The sequence below is a fragment of the Brienomyrus brachyistius genome, chromosome 12, assembly GCF_023856365.1.
Source record: "Brienomyrus brachyistius isolate T26 chromosome 12, BBRACH_0.4, whole genome shotgun sequence".
Classification (NCBI taxonomy): Eukaryota; Metazoa; Chordata; class Actinopteri; order Osteoglossiformes; family Mormyridae; genus Brienomyrus; species Brienomyrus brachyistius.
In genome coordinates, this window is record NC_064544.1 from 9,739,500 (window position 1) to 9,758,942 (window position 19,443).

Consider the following 19,443-nt stretch of genomic DNA (forward strand, 5'->3'; position numbering starts at 1 on the left):
TTTTATACATATTATTTCTTATGTATCTTGTTTTTAAAAAACAATAATAAAAATGAGAAATTTCAAATTCTGCCGTGTGATTTTTGTAAAGGGATTTCTTTGCATCAGTCTAAAAAATAAAAACAATTATCAGAACCAGCCCAGTGTTACCAAAATAATTAAAGTAGTTTAATGTATAAATAGCACTTGCTGCCTTGCATCTTTTTATTTACAAATGTATGTTAAAAAAATATCAAAATATGCATGTGGACAGAAGTGCAACCAGGATTTTATGTATATTTATGTATGTGTTAGAATATACTTTACGGAGTCTGTGAGTGTGTTTAAGGTTGGCCATAAGCGTAACAAACCTCTCATGCATACAAAGGTAACAGATAAAGTGTCTTTTCAGTGCAGAGTACGAGGGCCGTATTTCATTGTAAAATCTGATGTTTCACTCAAATGTGTCAGCACTACTGTTATGACTGCCCTCTAGTGGCTCCATGGTGTCACTTCAGCTTTCCTCCCTCACCAAAATAAAAGCAAGCACTGATGATGAATAAATTGCCTTAAAACGGTGTGAAATCACTCGTGTCGCTTGTTCGTGCCATTGCTTGTTCATTTACTGCCTGTGCCAGGTTTGCTGCGCTGGCCAGCAGTTCTTGCTGACATGATGTGGGTTAATTTGAGCGGCACAGGTGTCCATCTTCTGGGGGGTGTTAAGCATCTCAGTCGTCGTCATCCTCGCTGACTGTGGTGTCCAGCCCCTTGTCCACACACTGCGTGGCATCTTCGCTGCTCTTGGCTACGAACTCCTGTTGGAGGCGCTCTAGCTCGCACAGCTCGATCTGCAGGCGCTCCAGGTGCTGAGCCCGACGACTTCTCAGCAGCCTCTTGGGGAAGGGGTTCAGCTCGTTGAAGGCGATGTTCGTAAGCCTCCTGGGGAGTGCGGAGAGGGTACAGCCAATGAGACAGGCAGAGAGAGGCAGACAGAGCCACCGACAGACAGACAGAGAGAGGCAGACAGAGCCACCGACAGACAGACAGAGAGAGACAGACAGGCAGACAGAGCCACCGACAGACAGAGCCACAGACAGACAGGCAGAGAGAGGCAGACAGAGCCACCGACAGACAGAGCCACAGACAGACAGGCAGAGAGAGGCAGACAGAGCCACCGACAGACAGGCAGACAGAGCCACCGACAGACAGAGAGAGGCAGACAGAGCCACAGACAGACAGAGAGGCAGACAGAGCCACCGACAGACAGACAGACAGAGAGAGGCAGACAGAGCCACCGACAGACAGACAGACAGAGAGAGGCAGACAGAGCCATCGACAGACAGACAGACAGAGAGACTGAGCTTTAAGCCAGCTGTCAATGAGGTACACAGAGACCAGCAGATCCAGGACGCAGGAGTAGAGCTGCTGTTGTACCTATAAGCACAGCCTTAAACCTGAAATACTCCAATGAAAGATTAAAAATTCTATAAATGGGGAACATGCTTTATGATGCATAATGTATAATAACTAAACCTCAGCTTTTATGTTCTGGGATTGGCTCCAGGCTCCCCACATGACCCTGAGCTGGATAATGAGTTAGAATAGGATATAACAACTCAATAAGCTCGATCAGTGTTTTTTGATCCGGTCCTCGGGGACCCACAGACAGTCCATATTTTTGGACAGGAAGGGAGGGAGCAAAAACATGGAGGACCGGATTGGGAAACACTGAGTTAGACGACATGGGTTTGCTTATGCCGTTATGATGTCAGTGATGCTCGGAGCCAGACCTCTCACCTGCCATCTGTGATTGTTTTGGTGAAGAAGCGCAGGTACTGGTAAATCTCCACGTTGTCATGAATCTTCAGGATGTCCTCCTCTTTGTATTTGAAGATAGCCATGGCGTAGCGAAATAACACCTATGTGAAGACAGCAGTCCCGAGCATGAGAGCCTGTCTACCAATACGTGAGCGCTCTCATCACCAGGCACCAACCAGGGCTGCCCCAAACGCTTCTCGGGACCCTAAGCAAAATTTCATTAACTGGGTCATCATTTGTCATCTTCTCATTCTGGCAGGCTGATCAGATTGGGGTCCCCCCTATTGGCCATTGGGTCCTAAGCAGCCGGTTAGTTCGCTTATGCCTTGGGCCATCCCTGGCAGTTACAAGTGAGGCATAGGTTAGTGACATAAAATTAAAGGAACTCTGATGCCTTTTCATGAAAATAAAAACATAGCAGTAGTCAAAAGGAGCAAAAGTTATAGGAAGAAGAAAGGAGATTTATGGTTAGTATAAAATCATTCAGAGCTGGTCACAAAACAGGGAGGAGGGCTTTGTCTGAGGCCAAAGCATCACGCCCCACCTTGGTGCCCTCATACAGGAAGGCGTCCCACACTCGCATCAGGATGTCGCTGGTCAGGCTCTCCACGAACAGCACCAGGAACCAGTTGAAGGTGACGAGGGAGACGTCCACATTGTGCTCCTCGAGGTGAGCCATCAGTCGAGGCATCTTCTCCACCATGAAGTCCTTCAGCACCCGCTGGTCAGCCTGGGGAAGGATGGGGGCAGAGCCGTCTGTCAGTGTAGCTGCTCCCTCTGGTGGGACGTGCCCCGCTAGCCTGACCCGAGGCCTCAGCTGTCACGGGCGATGATGTCTATTAAAGGTGCAGGCAGCCGGAAGAGCCGGGCAGGTCAGTTGACAGCTTGGCAAGGGACCAAGAAAGCAGAGGCTGGTCGGTGAATTTGATCTGCCACTGACCTGAATAAATATCAAGACTGCACTGGCAGCCACCGCAAAGAAGCTTATTCCAAATCACCCCCTACGTTTGTATAATGAAATGTGTCCTCTGTTCTGATCCTAGCTTAGTTTCTGTATAAGAATTTGTCCTTGGATGAGAATTAACCAGTACTGTTATCGTTAATGATCACTAATACTAAAATGGAAAAACCTTACCCAGCCACAGGAGGGAAAGCTAGAGGGGGCATGCGGGGAAGAAAGAAGGGGGCGCCCCGGATGGAACGCCGGTCCTTCGCGGGGCATGTAGATGCGCACACACACTCACGCATGGTATGCAATTTTAGTGATGCTGATTAGTCTAACTGCACGTTATTAAAAACTCACGATAGCTGAGGGAACTGCAGAGACACAGAGGAGAGCCTGGACACATGAGATTGAAGCCCAGCCTCCCTTTCACCTCCCCATTTTGATACATGGTAACTACCACCATCATAATTAAAACAGAGGGTGACATTTATGGTGTAAAGCCTCAATTACAGCCAGCCACATGTGGAGGAGGTTGTGGTTCTGAGTGTCCCTCTTTGACCCGCCCCACCAGAAAAATGTATCAATCGCCAACGATCACGCTAAATTTACTGATGGGGGGGGCCCCCTCAACACCCCACCGCCCCCTCGCTCTCAGCTGTCTAAATTTACCGAGGGGGGACCCACCTCCTGGTCAGGCGGCTACCCCTCAAAGTCTGGGCACAGTCCTGATGACTATGGATAAATGCATTTAAACTGCCCTGCAGCCCCCTGTGACCTAAAGACAGCTGCTTAAAAATAATGCCTCATATGGCGTCATGGTGGGAATGACCGAAATGGCGAGAGACAGGAAAACAGGGGAAGTTCGCCCCCTGCGCGGCATTTCAGCAACACTGACGGCCCACGGCTCACGCACCTGCGAGGCCATGAGGGTTTTGCTGTAATAGTCCTGGGGCATGATGGCTTCCACTATGGCCACCAGGCACCAGAAGGCATCTTCCTCATTCTCCAGCACCAGCAGCGCGATGGCAGCCAGTCTGGGGGAGAGAACATGGCAGATTAGATATCTGCCGGTTCTTACTGGCAGAATAATCTGGCAACCCCGTAGCACCTGAACAAAACCCATCCTTACTAAGGAACACCAGAGAACATGATATTTAAATAATCTTCCCGTTGGTGTAGAACTATGATATAATGTCTGTCAAATTGTGTCAGCTTAGCTATTTCAAAACCTCTCCTAAAGTCACCACTGTTTGTAGCAATCATCCAATACACCATGTGTTTTCTTTGACTCAACCATTACCCCATTGAGTTATTTAACAAATCATTCATTGAGCTGGTGGAGAAATTTAATAAACATATAGAACGGCGGAGGAGACCGTAACCAAAGCAGAGGTTATCTCGCCATCCAGCAAGATACAGTGGATCCTGCTTACAGTGATCACAGCTATAATGATCAGCCGCTTATATAAATTAAAAAGCTTGGGAGAGAATCATCCGTACACAAACACTGTTTAAATAATTCTATCAAGTAGTCCGTGGTCATTTTGAGTTTTGTTATATATGACAACATACGGAAAAAAATAAAACTACGCTAATTCTTTTTTTTTCTTCTTACTTTACTTTGATAAGCCTATGTTGCCTTTCAGTAACCTGTCTGCTGACTGACACGGAATTGTTCTTTATGTTACTCCTTAAAGGGACCACAGAACAGGCAACAATAACAGGAAAGCCATGAAAGACGGGGAACCACGGGGAAGTTACACTAAGGACAGTAAGGCCCACACAGCAGGCACTTACACAATGGCTAAGACACGCAATGATCAGGCAGGAGCCGAGTTAAAGGCACATGTGCCAATTGGATAAACAGAATAACAAGTGGCTACACTAAAAAATGGGACAAATACACGCTTATCCTACTGGATCGTGGGGGGTCCGGAGCCTATCCCGGAAGCAATGGGCACGAGGCAGGGAATAACCCAGGATGGGGGGCCAGCCCATCGCAGGGCACACTCACACCATTCACTCACACATGCACACCTACGGGCAATTTAGCAACTCCAATTAGCCTCAGCATGTTTTTGGACTGTGGGGGGAAACCGGAGTACCCGGAGAAAACCCCACGACGACGTGGGGAGAACATGCAAACTCCACACACAAAAACGTTTGAAGCAGCTGTACTGTAGCCTTAAACATTTTCTTCGACTGCCTTAGACTTTCGCACAGAACTGTAGGTCCTATTAATTAAGTAATTACTTTTGTAGCCAGTAGGAGGCACTATTTCTCAGTGATTTCTCCACCTATAATGTCAATAATATTTTCCTGCCAACAACTCAGTCGAGGATGTTTTTGCACCAATTTCAGCCAGTTCTGTACTTAGTCATGAGTTTACTTTATCGACTTATTGTGGATGTTTAAGAACAGGTGGAACCCAATAATGGAGCTGCGGTAGCCCTTCAGTTGACGGTGGAGGAGCTATGCTACCTGTTGAGGCCCTGGCAATAGCCGATGGTGGGGTTTTGCCAGGAGAAGGCCAGCAGGATGCGGTGGAGCTGCTTCAGGGTGGGGCTCGTGGGTGTGGAGAAGTGCCGGTTACTGGAGAGGGTGCGGTGCAGGTCCAGTTGGATCTGGCGGGCGGCCGCATGCTCTGAGCTTTGGCCCCGCCCACACAGCTCACGGTACCTGTTGGGGTGGCGCTCCCGGAGCGAGCGTGTGCGCACCCCCACCAGCCAGCGCCATACACGCGGACGCAGTGCCACGGGAACGCCACTCCGCATCAGCACCTTCAGTTCCGGCGAGACCGCCAGCTCACCCGAGGGCCGCCCCCCCAGATACTGCGCCCACCGGCTGTCCAGGGGCCGGTCCTCTGCCTCCTGCTGCAGCAGGTTGTTGGATCGGATCTCCAGGGCCTGGATCCTGGATAGCAGCTTCATATCCTCCACCTCATAGTCTGGGATGATCTTGAAGCCATATTCATCATATTCCCTGTAGAGATTATCGGGAATTTCATATTAAGGTCCCATTAACTTCAGGGACAATGGATTGGAATAAGTTCCATCGTTAATTAATTAGGTGAAATGGACGTGTCATATGATTTACATCATGATATATATCCATCTCGGTAATAAAACAAAAAAATATATATTTTATCGTTTATGAATAAAAATAACTCACTTTTAAGAACATTTCTAAATGACTTATTCATTAAAGTAATAATGACAATTATGAAAGTAATTAATAATAAATGCTATATGTAATCATTTTAAGGAGCAAAAACTCTCCAGCTTTTCGCTTCATGTGACTTTAATTAATATATTTAAAATTTCAGCCATATATTTAATCAACACCTCAATCAAGCACAACTAACTAAGCTCAGCAGGGCCCAAAGCCAGGCTTGAGCTGACGTGCCATGGTGAGCACCGTGCTGGTTTATAACACTAACAGCGCTCGTCTGATTGATCATCATCGCTGTCGTAGCAGTTAGGCGACGCTTAATGACCTCGCGCTGAGAAAACGGCGAGAGGTGTGAGCAGAGGCTGGCAGCCCCCCCGTACCTGACTGGGTCCAGTCTGAGGTGGTCCTTCTCCTCCCGCTGTAGCGCTTCCTCCACCAGGTGGCGCACAGACTCCCGCTCCCCAGCCTCCAGGCCCTTGCACTCCTGCAACTTGCGCAGCACGCCCAGGTAGCGGCTTTCCATCTGGCAGCTGCGGGCCTCCAGGTGGGCGCACTGCCAAATGGCGAAAAGCAGGGCGGGGGGGGGGCGGTGTTTGGGTTAGTGGAGGCAGGAGGCTAACGTTCGGTAGCCTGCCAGGACCCAGCCGTCCTGCTCGAGACATGCTGGATTCCGGGCAGGTCGATAAGAGAACCAGCAGCGAGTATGAGCACGGCGACACGCAGGTTGTGCGTGCGTACGTCAGAAAAAGGAGAAGCCGGCCGCCTTTCCTCTTTTCGAGTTGTGCGGCCGATGGTGTTTCCCCAGACTGACTCATGCCCACTCGACTTGGCATTAGAGCAACACAGGGTGTCATACTCAGTGCACCTACAGGGCCATTCCTGGGATTTGGAGAGCTGGTGAGACCGGGAGAGGGCTTCTCCGGACCTTTCACTCGGCAGGAGTACCCCCCACCCCCCAGGCGTGTCACTTTGTGGCATGAGGACGGATCGGTTAAAAAAAAAAAGCAGAGATGTGGTTTCCTCCGTCATTTCTCTACTGGCAGCAAAAACAACAGAGAAAAGGGCCAGGAGGCTTTAGATGGGCGTGGACCTACTGGTTGCCAGGTGTGGCTCCGCTTGTCACCTTCCATGACGTGATGTTCAAAGCCTCAGTGTGGAATTGTCAAAGCAAATGGCATTAACTTTCACTTTCACTATTGCTCAGCGGGATTCTTCTAGGATCTTGGAGTTCAACATTGCTTCTTCACAATAGGCCTCGTCGTCGGAGTATAATGCAAACAAACTATTATTTGAACCAACTTGATGCCAAGGAATCCTACCGCTGCTGCACCCACTGGACACGTCTGATCTGGGATCAGTGATGACGGCAGAGTGAAGCACAGCCAACAGGTGGCCGACTCACCTTCACCATGAGGCTCTTCTCCTGCTCAGAGCTGTTCCTCCACAGCTTGGTCAGTTGATAAATCTCTGAGTTCAGAAACTGGTTTTGTAGCTTGTAGGCCTCTATGTCGTCCTTCGGGAGAGGGGAAGGGGTGAATTAGCCAAAAATATGGAATATACCCCTCTGGGAGAAAGTTCCCTTGAAAGTTTATTCATGCAGCACCTGAGGTCAGCGAACCAGCTACTTCCAATCCAGAATAGTTGTTTACAGTACTATCCCAGTTCGACAGAATCGCCAATGGGGTTCTGTTCGCCAAAGTCTATTCATTAATAATTCTTTATTCCTTATTTATCTATCTGAGCAAGTGCTTCAGCCCAACTTGATGGCTTCCCGTGTTACACCCTAAGTGGCTTCACAGCTCCATTATGCCTTAATTGATCTAAATTACTTCAGAAACGCTCTCTGGAGGGTACGCGAGCTGCCATTGGCCCAGCTGATGCGTGCAACGTGCTAACTGCCGCCCTGCGGGTCTCGAGTGCTGCTTCTGCAGCTCTGTTCTTTGCAGCACGCACTGTCTCAGTTGCCGTTCGGGGGGGCTGTGGTTCCTCGCAGGGCAGACCGATTGCATAAGCGTCGGTGGTGCTGTGGGGGCTGGTCTGCTTCCTGGTTGGCGTTAGCTGACGCATCGATGTGCATCGCCCTCCGTTTGCTGGTAGCCTGTGGCTTCACACATCTGGTACTCGCTTACTGTCGAGCTGTGATACCGTCAATCTGAAGCAAGCACGCACACACACACACACACACACACACAGACAGGCCCCTTACCTTAAGGTTCTCGATCTCCTCCTGCGTGGTCTCCACCCTCTTGCAGCTGATTGACACCATCTTGTGGGCTTCACTGGAGGAGGCGGCCAACTGCTCACTCAGCCGGAGGATGACCTCCTGCTTGGCTTGGTCTTTCTCCATCATCAGCCGCACCTGCTCCTGCAGCTCCGCCACGTGGCTGTCGCGCTGCACCAGTCGCTGCTGCAGCGCCTCCCGTTGACTGCGCAGCGCCTCCAGCCTGGTGCCCAGGTCGGCAGCGTGCCGCTCACGGTGCCTCAGCAGCTCCAGGCGCTCCTGCTCGCCCTCCGCCGACAGGAACTGGGCGCAGGAGCGCTTCTCCTGTTGGGCCGCCTCCAGTGCTTTGTGCAGCAGCCACACCAGCTCCTGACAGGAAGTGATGTCGGTGGTAAGGCGGGATGCTAGGGAGTCGCAGCCAATGACATCACAGAGTTCAGGAAATGCGGAGAGGATCGGGGAATGTCAATGGCAAACCTTTCAGTTATTGAGTCAATGGACCATAGAGTTCACATTTGAGGTTGTGACAGCACGGACATGTACAGACACGCACATAGGTCCTTCCCAAGTGCAGAACCCACCTTCTGTGATTTGACCTCTTCAGCCAGCGAGAGCACCAAGGTCTTGTCCGAGCTGGTGACGTCCCTCAGGTCCGCGGGCATGGTGGATGACATGGCCCTCTTTTTCTTCCTCCTGCTCCGGAGGGACATGGATGGGGACAGAGACAGACAAGACGACCTCCGGTCCTCCTGCCATCCTTCGCCTGGTGGCTCTGGCAGCTTCGGGGACACAATGTCACCTAGAGAGAGACAAGGCACAGAGATTGACTTGGAAGCTGGGATTCCAAGCAAATTTTCGTTTTACAGGGAGGTAATTGCTACTTGATTGGCCAGTGCATGCCTTTGACATGAATTCATCAACCAATCAGGCAGCTTCTCCTGTGCTTATTAATGAATTTCACTGAACCACCTTGAAAAAAACTGGCAGCACATGTTGATGTGACCATGTTCAGGTGGCCTCTCTCATGAATATAAATGAGCTTTCCCAAACCATCCCGTAAAAGAAAGATGTCCCGCAGCCTGGACTGGGGTAAGACCGAGCATCACGTGACTCTGGAAAGTGAAAATGTGGAGCGTGTGCCGACCTGATGGCGGGCAGAGGCTCTTCGGGTCGGTGGCGGGAGATGGAGCTTCCGGAAGCTCCTCCAGGCGGAAGGCGCTCAGGCATAGACTGTGTACGGAGTTCCTGTTGGAAACAGAGGTGAAGCTCTGAGGCTTGGTGTCTCTGCACCGCCATTCAGGCCAATCATCCCGGGACGTTCCCCACACTCCTCTCCTCTGCCGTCATCAGACCCCCCACCCCCGACCCATGGAGACCACGCTCTGTCTCCGCATTCTCTCTGTTCCCATGGTCTGTTTAAACCAGCAAGGAATACCTGAAATGCAGACTTCTGCTTTTTATTAATGGCCCAGATCTTTTTGTGTGTTGTCTTCTGCCACAGACAAGATTCACTTCCCCAACAAATATTTCTCCTTCCAAATGACAGTCCGTATTCAAGCTGTAAAACTCCCCCCCCCCCCACACACACCGAATTTCCCCTCATTTTACATCAACAAACTCTAAATATTACCGTTATGGGTGCAAATATACACTACCAATCAAAGGTGTTCTGCATTTGCATGTTACTAAAAATACACACAATATTCTTTGCTAACAAATAAATCTACAGTATGTTCACCATTTTAGTACCTTTATCAGTAAGATAATGTCATATCTTTCATTCAAAGTAACCCCCTCTAGCAGATATAACAGCAGAAAAAATCCAAGGCATTGTTTCCAAAAGGGACATTAAATATTGTTCTGTTTCATGGGATGAAACTGTTAACTAGCGCATCTAAAGTTAAAGGGCAGCCTATGTCATCTCCACATAACCAGTTAACAGGATGTCAGACATGTACTGTTACATACTCTTTCCATGCTGAAAAAGAACATTTGTGTTAATCGTCTTATATTTTCATTTATAGTTCATTCAAGCTTTCCAATGCTTAACAAGAATTTTAAAAACTGCAGTTTATGAAATAAATGTAAATGTGGTAAAAACCTGTGCTGACTGGTAGCGTATTCTGCAACTGGGGAAAGACATTTAGTCTCCCTGCATCTCATTCTGAGCTCAAAATTTGTGCTAAACGTCTGCTCTCTTTGCCTCTGCTTTGCGTTTCCATTCTTAGTGTTACACTACAAACCGAAAAGCCACCACAAGTGAAAACAACCCAAAAGTGCATGTGAAAGTGCATGTAAAAGTGCATGTAAAAGTGCATGTGAAACTGCAGCAACTGGGTAATGTACCAGTGTTGCCTCACAGCATTTTTTCCCCTCTTGAAAACAGTGGTTTTTTGGTCTAGGAAGTAAATTACAGCAAGCGGATGTTGCATTTTTTTATGGCTCATCAACCTGTCGGTACGAGAACAAAGGTGTCAGTGGCAAAACGCTCTGACTGAGAAAAAACTATGTAGGACAAGGGTTTAGTACTGCGACTTGGCCCAGCATTGTAATTCCCCTATGTGCCAGCGTGAGGCGGTGTGTGTTACACCTAATCCATGTCAGAGGGGACATCAGGTTTTACTACTTTCAAACTGAAAGGCTCCTGTCCTCGGCTAAACAGTTCAGCTCTTCTTGTGCTTTGGCTGGTTTGTTTCCTTGACTGACAGACTCATCCAGCTGTTTCACACATCAGTGACACATGCGTGATTATAGGAGACTGACCAATCAGCACACAGCAAGGACTCAGTGCTTCAGTGAAATCCAGGTCCTTTTAATTGAAGTGGTAGGTTACAAACCCTTTCCTAGCTCATTAGTGTCCTCCCTGACATGGATGAGGTGGGGGGGGGGGTCACCCTATGAGGTGCGTCTCCACTTACTGGATCTCCGTCAGGGGGTGTTTGAAGGAGACGTTGCTGAACATGGTGCGTTGCTTCGGGGCTGGCAATCCCGCTGCTGCCTCACCCACCAGCCCCGTGGGGGTCTTCACTGCGGGCAGGAAGTCGCCATCTTCACCGGAAACAAAAAAAACACTGGAGTGTAAATACACTGCACCTCCGTCGCCCTCCGGGGGGGGGGTTTCCTGAACAGACAATGGCGGCAGCGTAATGGGCCGGTGGAAGCAATCTCCGCACGTGGAAAATGTGCCGGCCGTGGGTGTTTTCCTCATATTGTCAGACGGAAGCAGGAGCGGCGGGCATTAAAGGCAGGAGATGGGGCCAGATGTTAGCTGCTACCTCCCCTGGCCGCTTGGCCACCTGCTTGCGTGACATGACAGCTCTGCAGGTGGAAAGAGGCCGATCGCTTAATTCCGAACCCCAATGCGAGACCTACACATCAGCCTGAACACCAGGTCTTTAATCTTTACCTGTCACACTGCTGTACTTTGCAGTCGCACTGAATGTAAGAAAAACATTCGGCCCTGAAAAGTAGGAGCTGCTGTTCTCTCTCCTTCCGCTGTATTCAGCAGAGCCAAAACTGGGAAGTAGCTCTGTGTACACACAACAGAATTGGATGCAGGTCATGTGACGTGGGTCACATGATCACCAGTCTGTCACTGGGATCTTCTCTCTGATGTATATCTTACAGACAGGTATGTGTCATTGTTACAGCTGCAGTGGCTGATTAGAGCGAATGAATCAGACAGGCTCACTGCTCTTTGGAGTGTCTTTTATGTTGCCTAGAGACGGTTTCGGGGATGTAATGCTGTCCGACTGCCTACGAGGCACGGTTACATTCAGTCAGGTCAGCACATGACTGAAATGCTTGGGGAACATCTCACAATGTTCTAACACTTTTGCATGTTATGGATGACGGGGAATAGAAGTGCATGACTTTCACAGTATTTTTTTTTTTTTTTGCTCAGACATTGAGCAAGGAGACATAGATTGCTGGTTCACCAAAACACACAAACATGCAACAAAATGTTGAGACAAACTACTGTTAAAACTAAATATTTGATCACTTCCATCTTCAACAAACACCATCTGATTCCCGGCAGTAAGGTCCCCTCCCACAAGACAGCATAGAATTAAAAAGAAATGAAGGGTTTAGGTCTGAAAAAATACCATCAACCCGAACGACTCCTCATCCATTTGCTGATTTTATATACAGAAGCGTTTTCCAATTCTGCTGAATTTGCGGGATCAGTGACAACCTCCAGATGATTACAATACCATTAATCTTCTGACGTAAAACTGATAATAGGGCCACCCTGGTCTTAAAGGGTCAGGGAGAAATGCAGATGTGATCAGTTCTCCAAAAAAAAAGCACCAGTTTGTACCTTTGAGGGTACAATTACTTGTAACTAAGGCTGTACCCCCCCAGGGGGTGGGGCAGGGTGAGTCAATGCACAAGACATACTCCTGATGCAACATTGTGCAGGTTATGCAAAATGCGATCAATAACAAAGCAGTGTTCGGTATACCCCAGTGCTGCTGGGAAATGTCTTTGCCCCCGCCCCCCCCGCCCCCCCCCGCCCCACATGCTAAGCATCTGGTAGCTTTTTCTTGTTGTTCGTTTTCTTCAGACCCAATAAAGTCATAATACACAAAAGATCTTTATCGTCAGCCTGCTCTATTGCAGGATGTGGGGGGGTTAGGTGTTTGTGTGTTGGGGGGGGCGCAAAATGATATCTAACGGAAGGGGAAGACAAAATATTTTTAGCTGCTTTACACTGAGTAACAATACTTCCCCCCTCCACAGATCTGTCTGATTCACAATAAAACACTCACTTCTACTGCAGAGCAGAAAGAACAAAGACTAACACATGTCACGCTCATTATATCCTGAGGCCTAAAGACTTTTTTTTTTTGGTGCATATGAGCCAAGTATTCAGAATCCATGAGGAAAGATTTTTCTACTTTGAAACGTTTCACAAGGGCATTTTGCCAAACACCTCAGCTGACCAGCATAAGTATAAGACCAAAAGTTTATCCCCTGGGCGTGATTGTTATCAAAACAGCTCCAGTCATGCACGCTCAATGCTGTTAGGGAGCGTAGCAAAAGTCCCACTGGGATTCCATGTCAGACGGGCCCTAATCTCCCTAATTATGGTGACTAAGCCTATCTAGGCCTATTTGTTGGCTGGAATGTCGTTATTTCATAGTTAAAGGTTACGGTAAGGCACGTCATGAATCAACTGGGAGGAAATTTCCTCTCCCTGATGGTTTATTTTCTTGTTCTTTATTTTTGTGATATTTGGGCCTCACCCTTCTGGTTCACTTCTGGGCTACTGCTGTTCCCTCTGACCACCATCCTGTCTAGGGCAGATATAAACTCTAAGTGAAGGTCCTCCCGTCTCTAGATCGCTCAATCAGACAGACGTTCCTCTCAAGGTTCCTGCCACCCTCAGATCAGCTCTCCCAGGCGTGAGCTCCGGGGTCCCGTACAACCACATAAATTACTGTTACGCTACAAACAAAGGAACAAGCTGTCATACTGTAGTTCTGTTTTTTTCCCAAAATATCATTCAGGTCTTTCAAGTGGGTGAATGTGGGGAACAGAAATTATTGCATTAAGGTTGCACTGGTACTTTACTTCATTGCCGCACTTTCAAATTCAAAAGTGAAAGTCAGCAGTATCTGAAAGAATTCGCCCCTTTGTTACTTGTGTCTGAGTGCCATTTGGGTTCAAGGCAATAAGTGGAATTGGAAAATAAAAGTGAGGGCGAAGCCGCTTTGCTAAAAACGAGAAAGTCTGTCACCCAGTTGCAGGTGGAGAAGCACCTGGAAGGAAGGATGATGACTTTGAGCACATTGAGTGGCCAAATCAGCAGTAAATCGGGACCTCTGGTCATTTGTGGTAAAACATACTAACTAAATGAAAAGGAAAAGAAAACGAAACATCCTGTTTTATGCCGTTGTGAATTTAGATAAGATTGCATTTTAATTTGAGGCTCCACCCAAGTCCATTTTAACCAAAATGAATATTTTACACCGACATCAAAGGGAGGGGCCCCTCGACTGTATATGTGACACACATGCTGATCGGGCTGTAGATTGTCGGTTCGTGTCTCATGTAACGTACACTGCAAAGGCCACGTCAGACTGACCCCCTGCTCACTCCGACTCCCCTCGTCCCTAATAGCTGCCGCAGGCTGCGAGCAACCAAACGATCTCTTAACAAGTTCTCTCGGCTCCTCCCTGTCACAGTCATCATGCAGTAAATATTTCTGACAATTGATGTGCCCTTTTTATTTTCCCCACCCACTCGCTGCTATGGAAACGCACATCATCACAATCAGAGGCACCACCACACCAACTGCCAGAGGCGCTACTGCTCCAATCACGCTTGCAAACCAGCTTCCATTCAGCGGCACCGAGAAATCGACTGCAGTTATTGTGATAGCAGAGGTAAAGCAAGCAGCACACGTTAAGCTAACGGGAAGCTTTACACTCATGCTTTATACACACGGCCCCTTAGTCAACATGACCATTCTGTGAGCTTCACTGACACTTTTACCTAAAGCAAATATTTGATTTCTGGTCAAAGGTTACTGCCACAGGGATTTGGCCTCCAGGAAGTGAGTCCATAACCCTAATCTTGCTCCACGTTTTATCACGGCTATCTCTGTTCATCTCTGCCATTCTCAGCTCATGTTTGAACTCAACCCTCCCACTTCTCACATAGTATCTGACCAAATATGCTGTGAAATCCCTGCCCCCCCCCCCCCGCCCAAATGCTTTCCTCAAAAGAATAGCGACAAGACCCCCCACGCTATGCTGACCTGACGCAGAAGCCGAATGGGATCCCCCAGCTAGCTCACCTGCGCTGCAACCACGGGTCAGCCTCCAGTCGCCCGCCTCCGTTTCCCCGCAGAGCTGCGCAGACCCTGCAGACGTCCGTGACCTGTGCTGCCAGCGCTTCAGCTGCAGCTGCTGCAGCCAGTACATCATGGTCTGCCGGTTCAGTGCCTGGTGAGAAGATAAGAGAGGTCACTCGTGCCCGTGCTGTCCCAGGCTGGACGTGCAAAAGACACGGACCGCATCCCAATTTACAGAAACCCGCGCTGACGTTACTGACTGGGGCACCGGCGCCATTTAAAACATTAACCTGGGTGTCTGCTGCAAGAACATCGATGTTTACAGGATGTTTCTTGATTATTACTCTGGAGAAAATTCTGGGGAATGAACACGATAAACAAGTCCGCTGGACCGAAGATGGCAGGGAGAAGGGAGCAGGGCATGTTCCCGACATGGGGAGTTAAAGGATAATTAGGAGATCTGATGGCAAACAGCTAGACAATCATTCACCGAGGGAGACAACAATAAACAAACCATCCCTTCATATCAGGAAGAGACGGGCAGTAAGGCACTACGGCAAAGCAATTTACGTTTGCAGACCGAATGGAGGTCTTGTTGGGTTTCTGGCTAACCAGAGAGATTAGCCAGGAAATCCCTGCTTGATGTTACTCTAATAAGAGTAACAGTACCAACTGATCCCCATGGGGAAATTCTCTTCACGCCTCCTCCAACTTGCTCTCTGTAAGCGAGAACAAACTCAAGGACCCACAGACATGTTAAAGCGGGACTTGTACCAGCAACCTTCTGATCACAGGCACAGAGGCTTAGCCCACTGAGCCACATGCTGCACTTCTTGTTGAGACGCTCTGTAGTCCCTCTACACTCTATAGTCCCTCAATACTCTATACTCCCTGCTAAGGATTCTGGGAAGATTACAGATGGATAATGGCTGCTAATAGATACAATGGGTTCATGGTACAAGATTCTCCTATTGGCTGTTGAGGAATTCACTTTCCATAAAAGAACGCAGGAAGACATGATCAATAAATGTATGCTTTTATCAGGTCGGGAAAGATGAATAAAATTTGAATATTTTACTTTTAAAATAGCTTATGCAGTGAGCTGATGCTGCTGTTTCACAATGGGAATCCCTATTTGCGCATGGCTGAGAGGTGAATAAGGTCATTCGCCCCGTCAGGCCGTGTAAAAAGGGGCCTTTTATCGCGGGACTGCTGTGAATCGCAGGAACGGGCACAGGGGACACATTCAGACACATCTGCCCCCCCCCCCCCACAAACACACACACACACTGTAAAGCTGCCAGTCATACCACTGTACCAGTGACCTTTTTGAAACGGGAGACAAAAAAATCAACATACTACAAACTCGATGATCCCATAAAGTCCGACACTGGGCCCCACCTCCGAGACCAAATGTCCCCAGAAGGGTGGTGGACGGATCCCTGTTAACAACACATCAGAGGACCTGGAGGCTCCACAAATGCAGTGGGAACCGAAAGTGTCTTGCTGCGCCTTTCCTCACCCCTGGGACACCCCCTGCTAATTCCCCACAGGCGGCTAAGTCTACAAAGCTAATGAAGAGGAATGCCCCACGCAGTACCGTGGCCCACTGGCAGATCTGACAGTGCTACTTAGCGCTGTGATGCAAGACCGTGTGCAACACTGTGGCTTAACACCAAAGTAGCGTTTACCAACCATCAAGTGAACATTCGTGCGTTTATCTCAACCTTCCCGTTGAGGTGGAGAAACGGCTTGTTTCCGAGCACTGAACCTGCGTCAGCCTCCATCATCTCGGCATGTTTACTAAGCCGCACGCAAGACATGAAGGTGCCGTTCCTCTGCCTCGCTTTCACCGCTGGAAAGGCAGCTTCATGCCATGCGACCATCGCCATGGCGATCATGCTGCACTCGCTCATGGAGGCTCACGAGGTGCCCCTGACTGATTACTCAGGCCTGGCATCCAGCATTAGCAACACGGCCCGACGACGAAGAACACAGGCAACAAGAGGAAAAAAAGATTAAAAAAGAATGAAAAGATTCAGGCCTCACTTCCTCTTCTAACAAAGGAGAAAATCCCCGTAAGGGAGGCTCTACCCACAGGGAGAGCTATCAAATCTTCTTGAATTAACTGAGCAGCTTCCTTCCCAGTTTAATGTGTTATTTATAACTATGTCGTTCTCAAACATCACTTAAGTAAAATAGGCTAAATATTCAAAGTGCACTCATCACTATTGTATATGTCAGTGGTTCTCAACTGGTTCAGCCTCAGGACCCAATTTTTTCACTGGTCATTAAGTCACGACCAAATTTTTTGACAATTTTAAACCAAACTTATTTCAGAAAAAACAGTGCACTAATACAGAATAGACCATAGTTTGCAGTGACAGTGCCGCGATGCCCTCATGCACTGTTCAAAAGCAAACATTTAGATGTATTAGAATTTAAATTCATTGTTTTTAACAACACACTCAAATTTTTCATCTGAGTCGTGACCAATCAGTTGAGAAACAGCGTCTTAGGTAACCGTCATCGTTTGACAAACATGCAGAACATCATGTTGAGTAGAGTGCAAAGGTGAAGAGTTCAGGTCCAGAAAGTAAAAATCCAGACCAAGATTTAGTTTCAACCAACCAGTTGAGTTACTCTGTGACTGTGACTCTTTATGCTCAGCTGGTTGGTTGAAACAAAATCTTGGTCTGGATTTTTACTTTCTGGACCTGAACTCTCCACCTCCGGTTGAGTGTTGAGAAGTCGGAGCAGGAAAGCAGGGAACAAAAATGAGTCGCCCTGCCCCCTCATGACAGGGGCTGCTGCTCACTTCACCTTAAGGACAAAGGTGCGCTCCGGAGTCTGGACATGGAAGGTGCCCTCATCCCCTCGGAGAGGGTAGCCGAAGGTGGCCCGGGCTAGCGCCACGTGGCCCAGCGGGTTGGCGTCCTGGGGGGTCCTGTAGTAGAACAGTTGGCACTTCCCCTCCTCATACGTGAACCAGCGGCACTTCCAGCTGCGCAGGGGCCCCCCGAGTTTGTGCAAGTAGCCGCACAGCTTTGTGGGGGCGGACACAGGGGCCCGGCCCATGCGCTCCTCACATGGACGGGGTCCCTCGTCCACAGCCGTGGCCTCCATCCCGTTCTCTGTGGTCTCTCCCGGACTCATCAGCTCAATGATGACTTTGCACACAGCGGGCAGATCTACATGAAGAGGAAGTGGAGTGTGCGCTGATTCAGTCGGATTTCCTTCGGGGTTGTGTCTCTCCATTATTCCACAAAGCATTCTGGGAAAAAAATCAAGCACAAACAGACTATAATGCCATAATCTAAATGCTTATGTCAGAATCTTAGCTTTACATAAACTGCAGCTGCTGTCATCTTAATCTTAACAATCGTAACATACTCATGACATACAGCCTAAAGGTGTTTGTTTCATTTGATCGTTAAATAAGGGTGGCTTAATATAGGAAGAGGATGATTAATTTATCTCGGATACATGTAACATTTTGAGTTGTGTGTGTTGTGTTCCCACCCATTTTTCATTATGAAATAGGTTGAAAAACATTGTATAAATTGGTATCCTAGATCAAGACTGAGAATGGTATTTCTAAATGTGTTTATTTTTACGGGTCAAAATGACTAATGCGGTAATTATCAGTGATTACTCAGTACTTTAATTATATAAATGACAGATGAAACTAATTTGTTTATTACGAAACATCACCGATATAGTTTTCATGTGATTCACAAGTTATCACATAATGAGAACCTATGTCAGTTTAAAACTGCAACAAGTCCTCAACCTATGCATTCATATATATATATATATATATATATATATATATATATATATATATATATATATATATATATATATATATATATATATCTCAACCCAATGAAGAGAAGTCACGTATATGATGTTCATATGAGCGTACTTAAAGATATTTAAGAGACACAACAGGACAAACACAAACCTTACTCTTAACACGGACCATGAGAAAAGCCTGTTGTTCATTAAATTCATGATAGTACCGCAGAGGAGAAAAACCCTGATCGTATAAGTCGCCGCATCTGCACTGTGTTGTACGGATGGCAAGTGTCAAAAAGGCGCAAGCTGTCATACTCACGATTTGTAGTAACAATTGTCCAAAATCCAAACATATTGGTTATATATGTTGATAAAAGATGTCCTCTGTAGCTTTGAAAAAACACCTAAACACCGAGTGATACAACGTACAGTTGTCTAGTTACGAATAAGACAACAGTCATGCAGAGGATAAAACGAATCGGAGATTGCGGCTTTTCCCGATGAACTTCGCAAGTTAAATTGCGCTGTGGCGCTCGGTGGAGCTTCTCTTACCCAATCGCAAGGTTTCCGGCGGCGTTATGTCAGAGCGGCAGCCGCATTTCACAGACATACATCAATGCCGTGCTTTTCTTCATGTAATAAAGGTGTGTACGCTTGCCTAAAAATGGGCTGTCCTACAAGAAGAAATCGTCCCTATTATGCAAA

The 19,443-nt window shown here is 47.9% G+C and overlaps 1 protein-coding gene across 2 annotated transcripts; it reads right to left on the reverse strand.

Annotated features, from left to right (window-relative positions):
- Positions 1-146: 146 nt before the first annotated feature.
- tbc1d2 (TBC1 domain family, member 2) lies at positions 147-19,422 on the reverse strand. Of its 2 annotated transcripts, none has more exons than XM_048970536.1 (14): positions 19,291-19,422; positions 17,761-18,211; positions 14,941-15,088; positions 11,054-11,183; positions 9,280-9,380; positions 8,717-8,934; positions 8,121-8,504; positions 7,317-7,427; positions 6,295-6,467; positions 5,225-5,725; positions 3,657-3,777; positions 2,342-2,527; positions 1,777-1,898; positions 147-918 (listed from the first exon to the last, which is right to left on the reverse strand). In XM_048970536.1, exons 2-14 carry the CDS (start codon positions 18,208-18,210, stop codon positions 708-710), a joined length of 2,856 nt encoding a protein of 951 aa, XP_048826493.1. In that variant the 5' UTR covers position 18,211; positions 19,291-19,422; the 3' UTR covers positions 147-707. The 2 variants fall into 2 exon arrangements, with proteins under 2 accessions (XP_048826493.1, XP_048826492.1); XM_048970535.1 differs by lacking the exon at positions 19,291-19,422 and adding an exon at positions 19,058-19,284.
- Between the last annotated feature and the right edge of the window lie 21 nt (positions 19,423-19,443).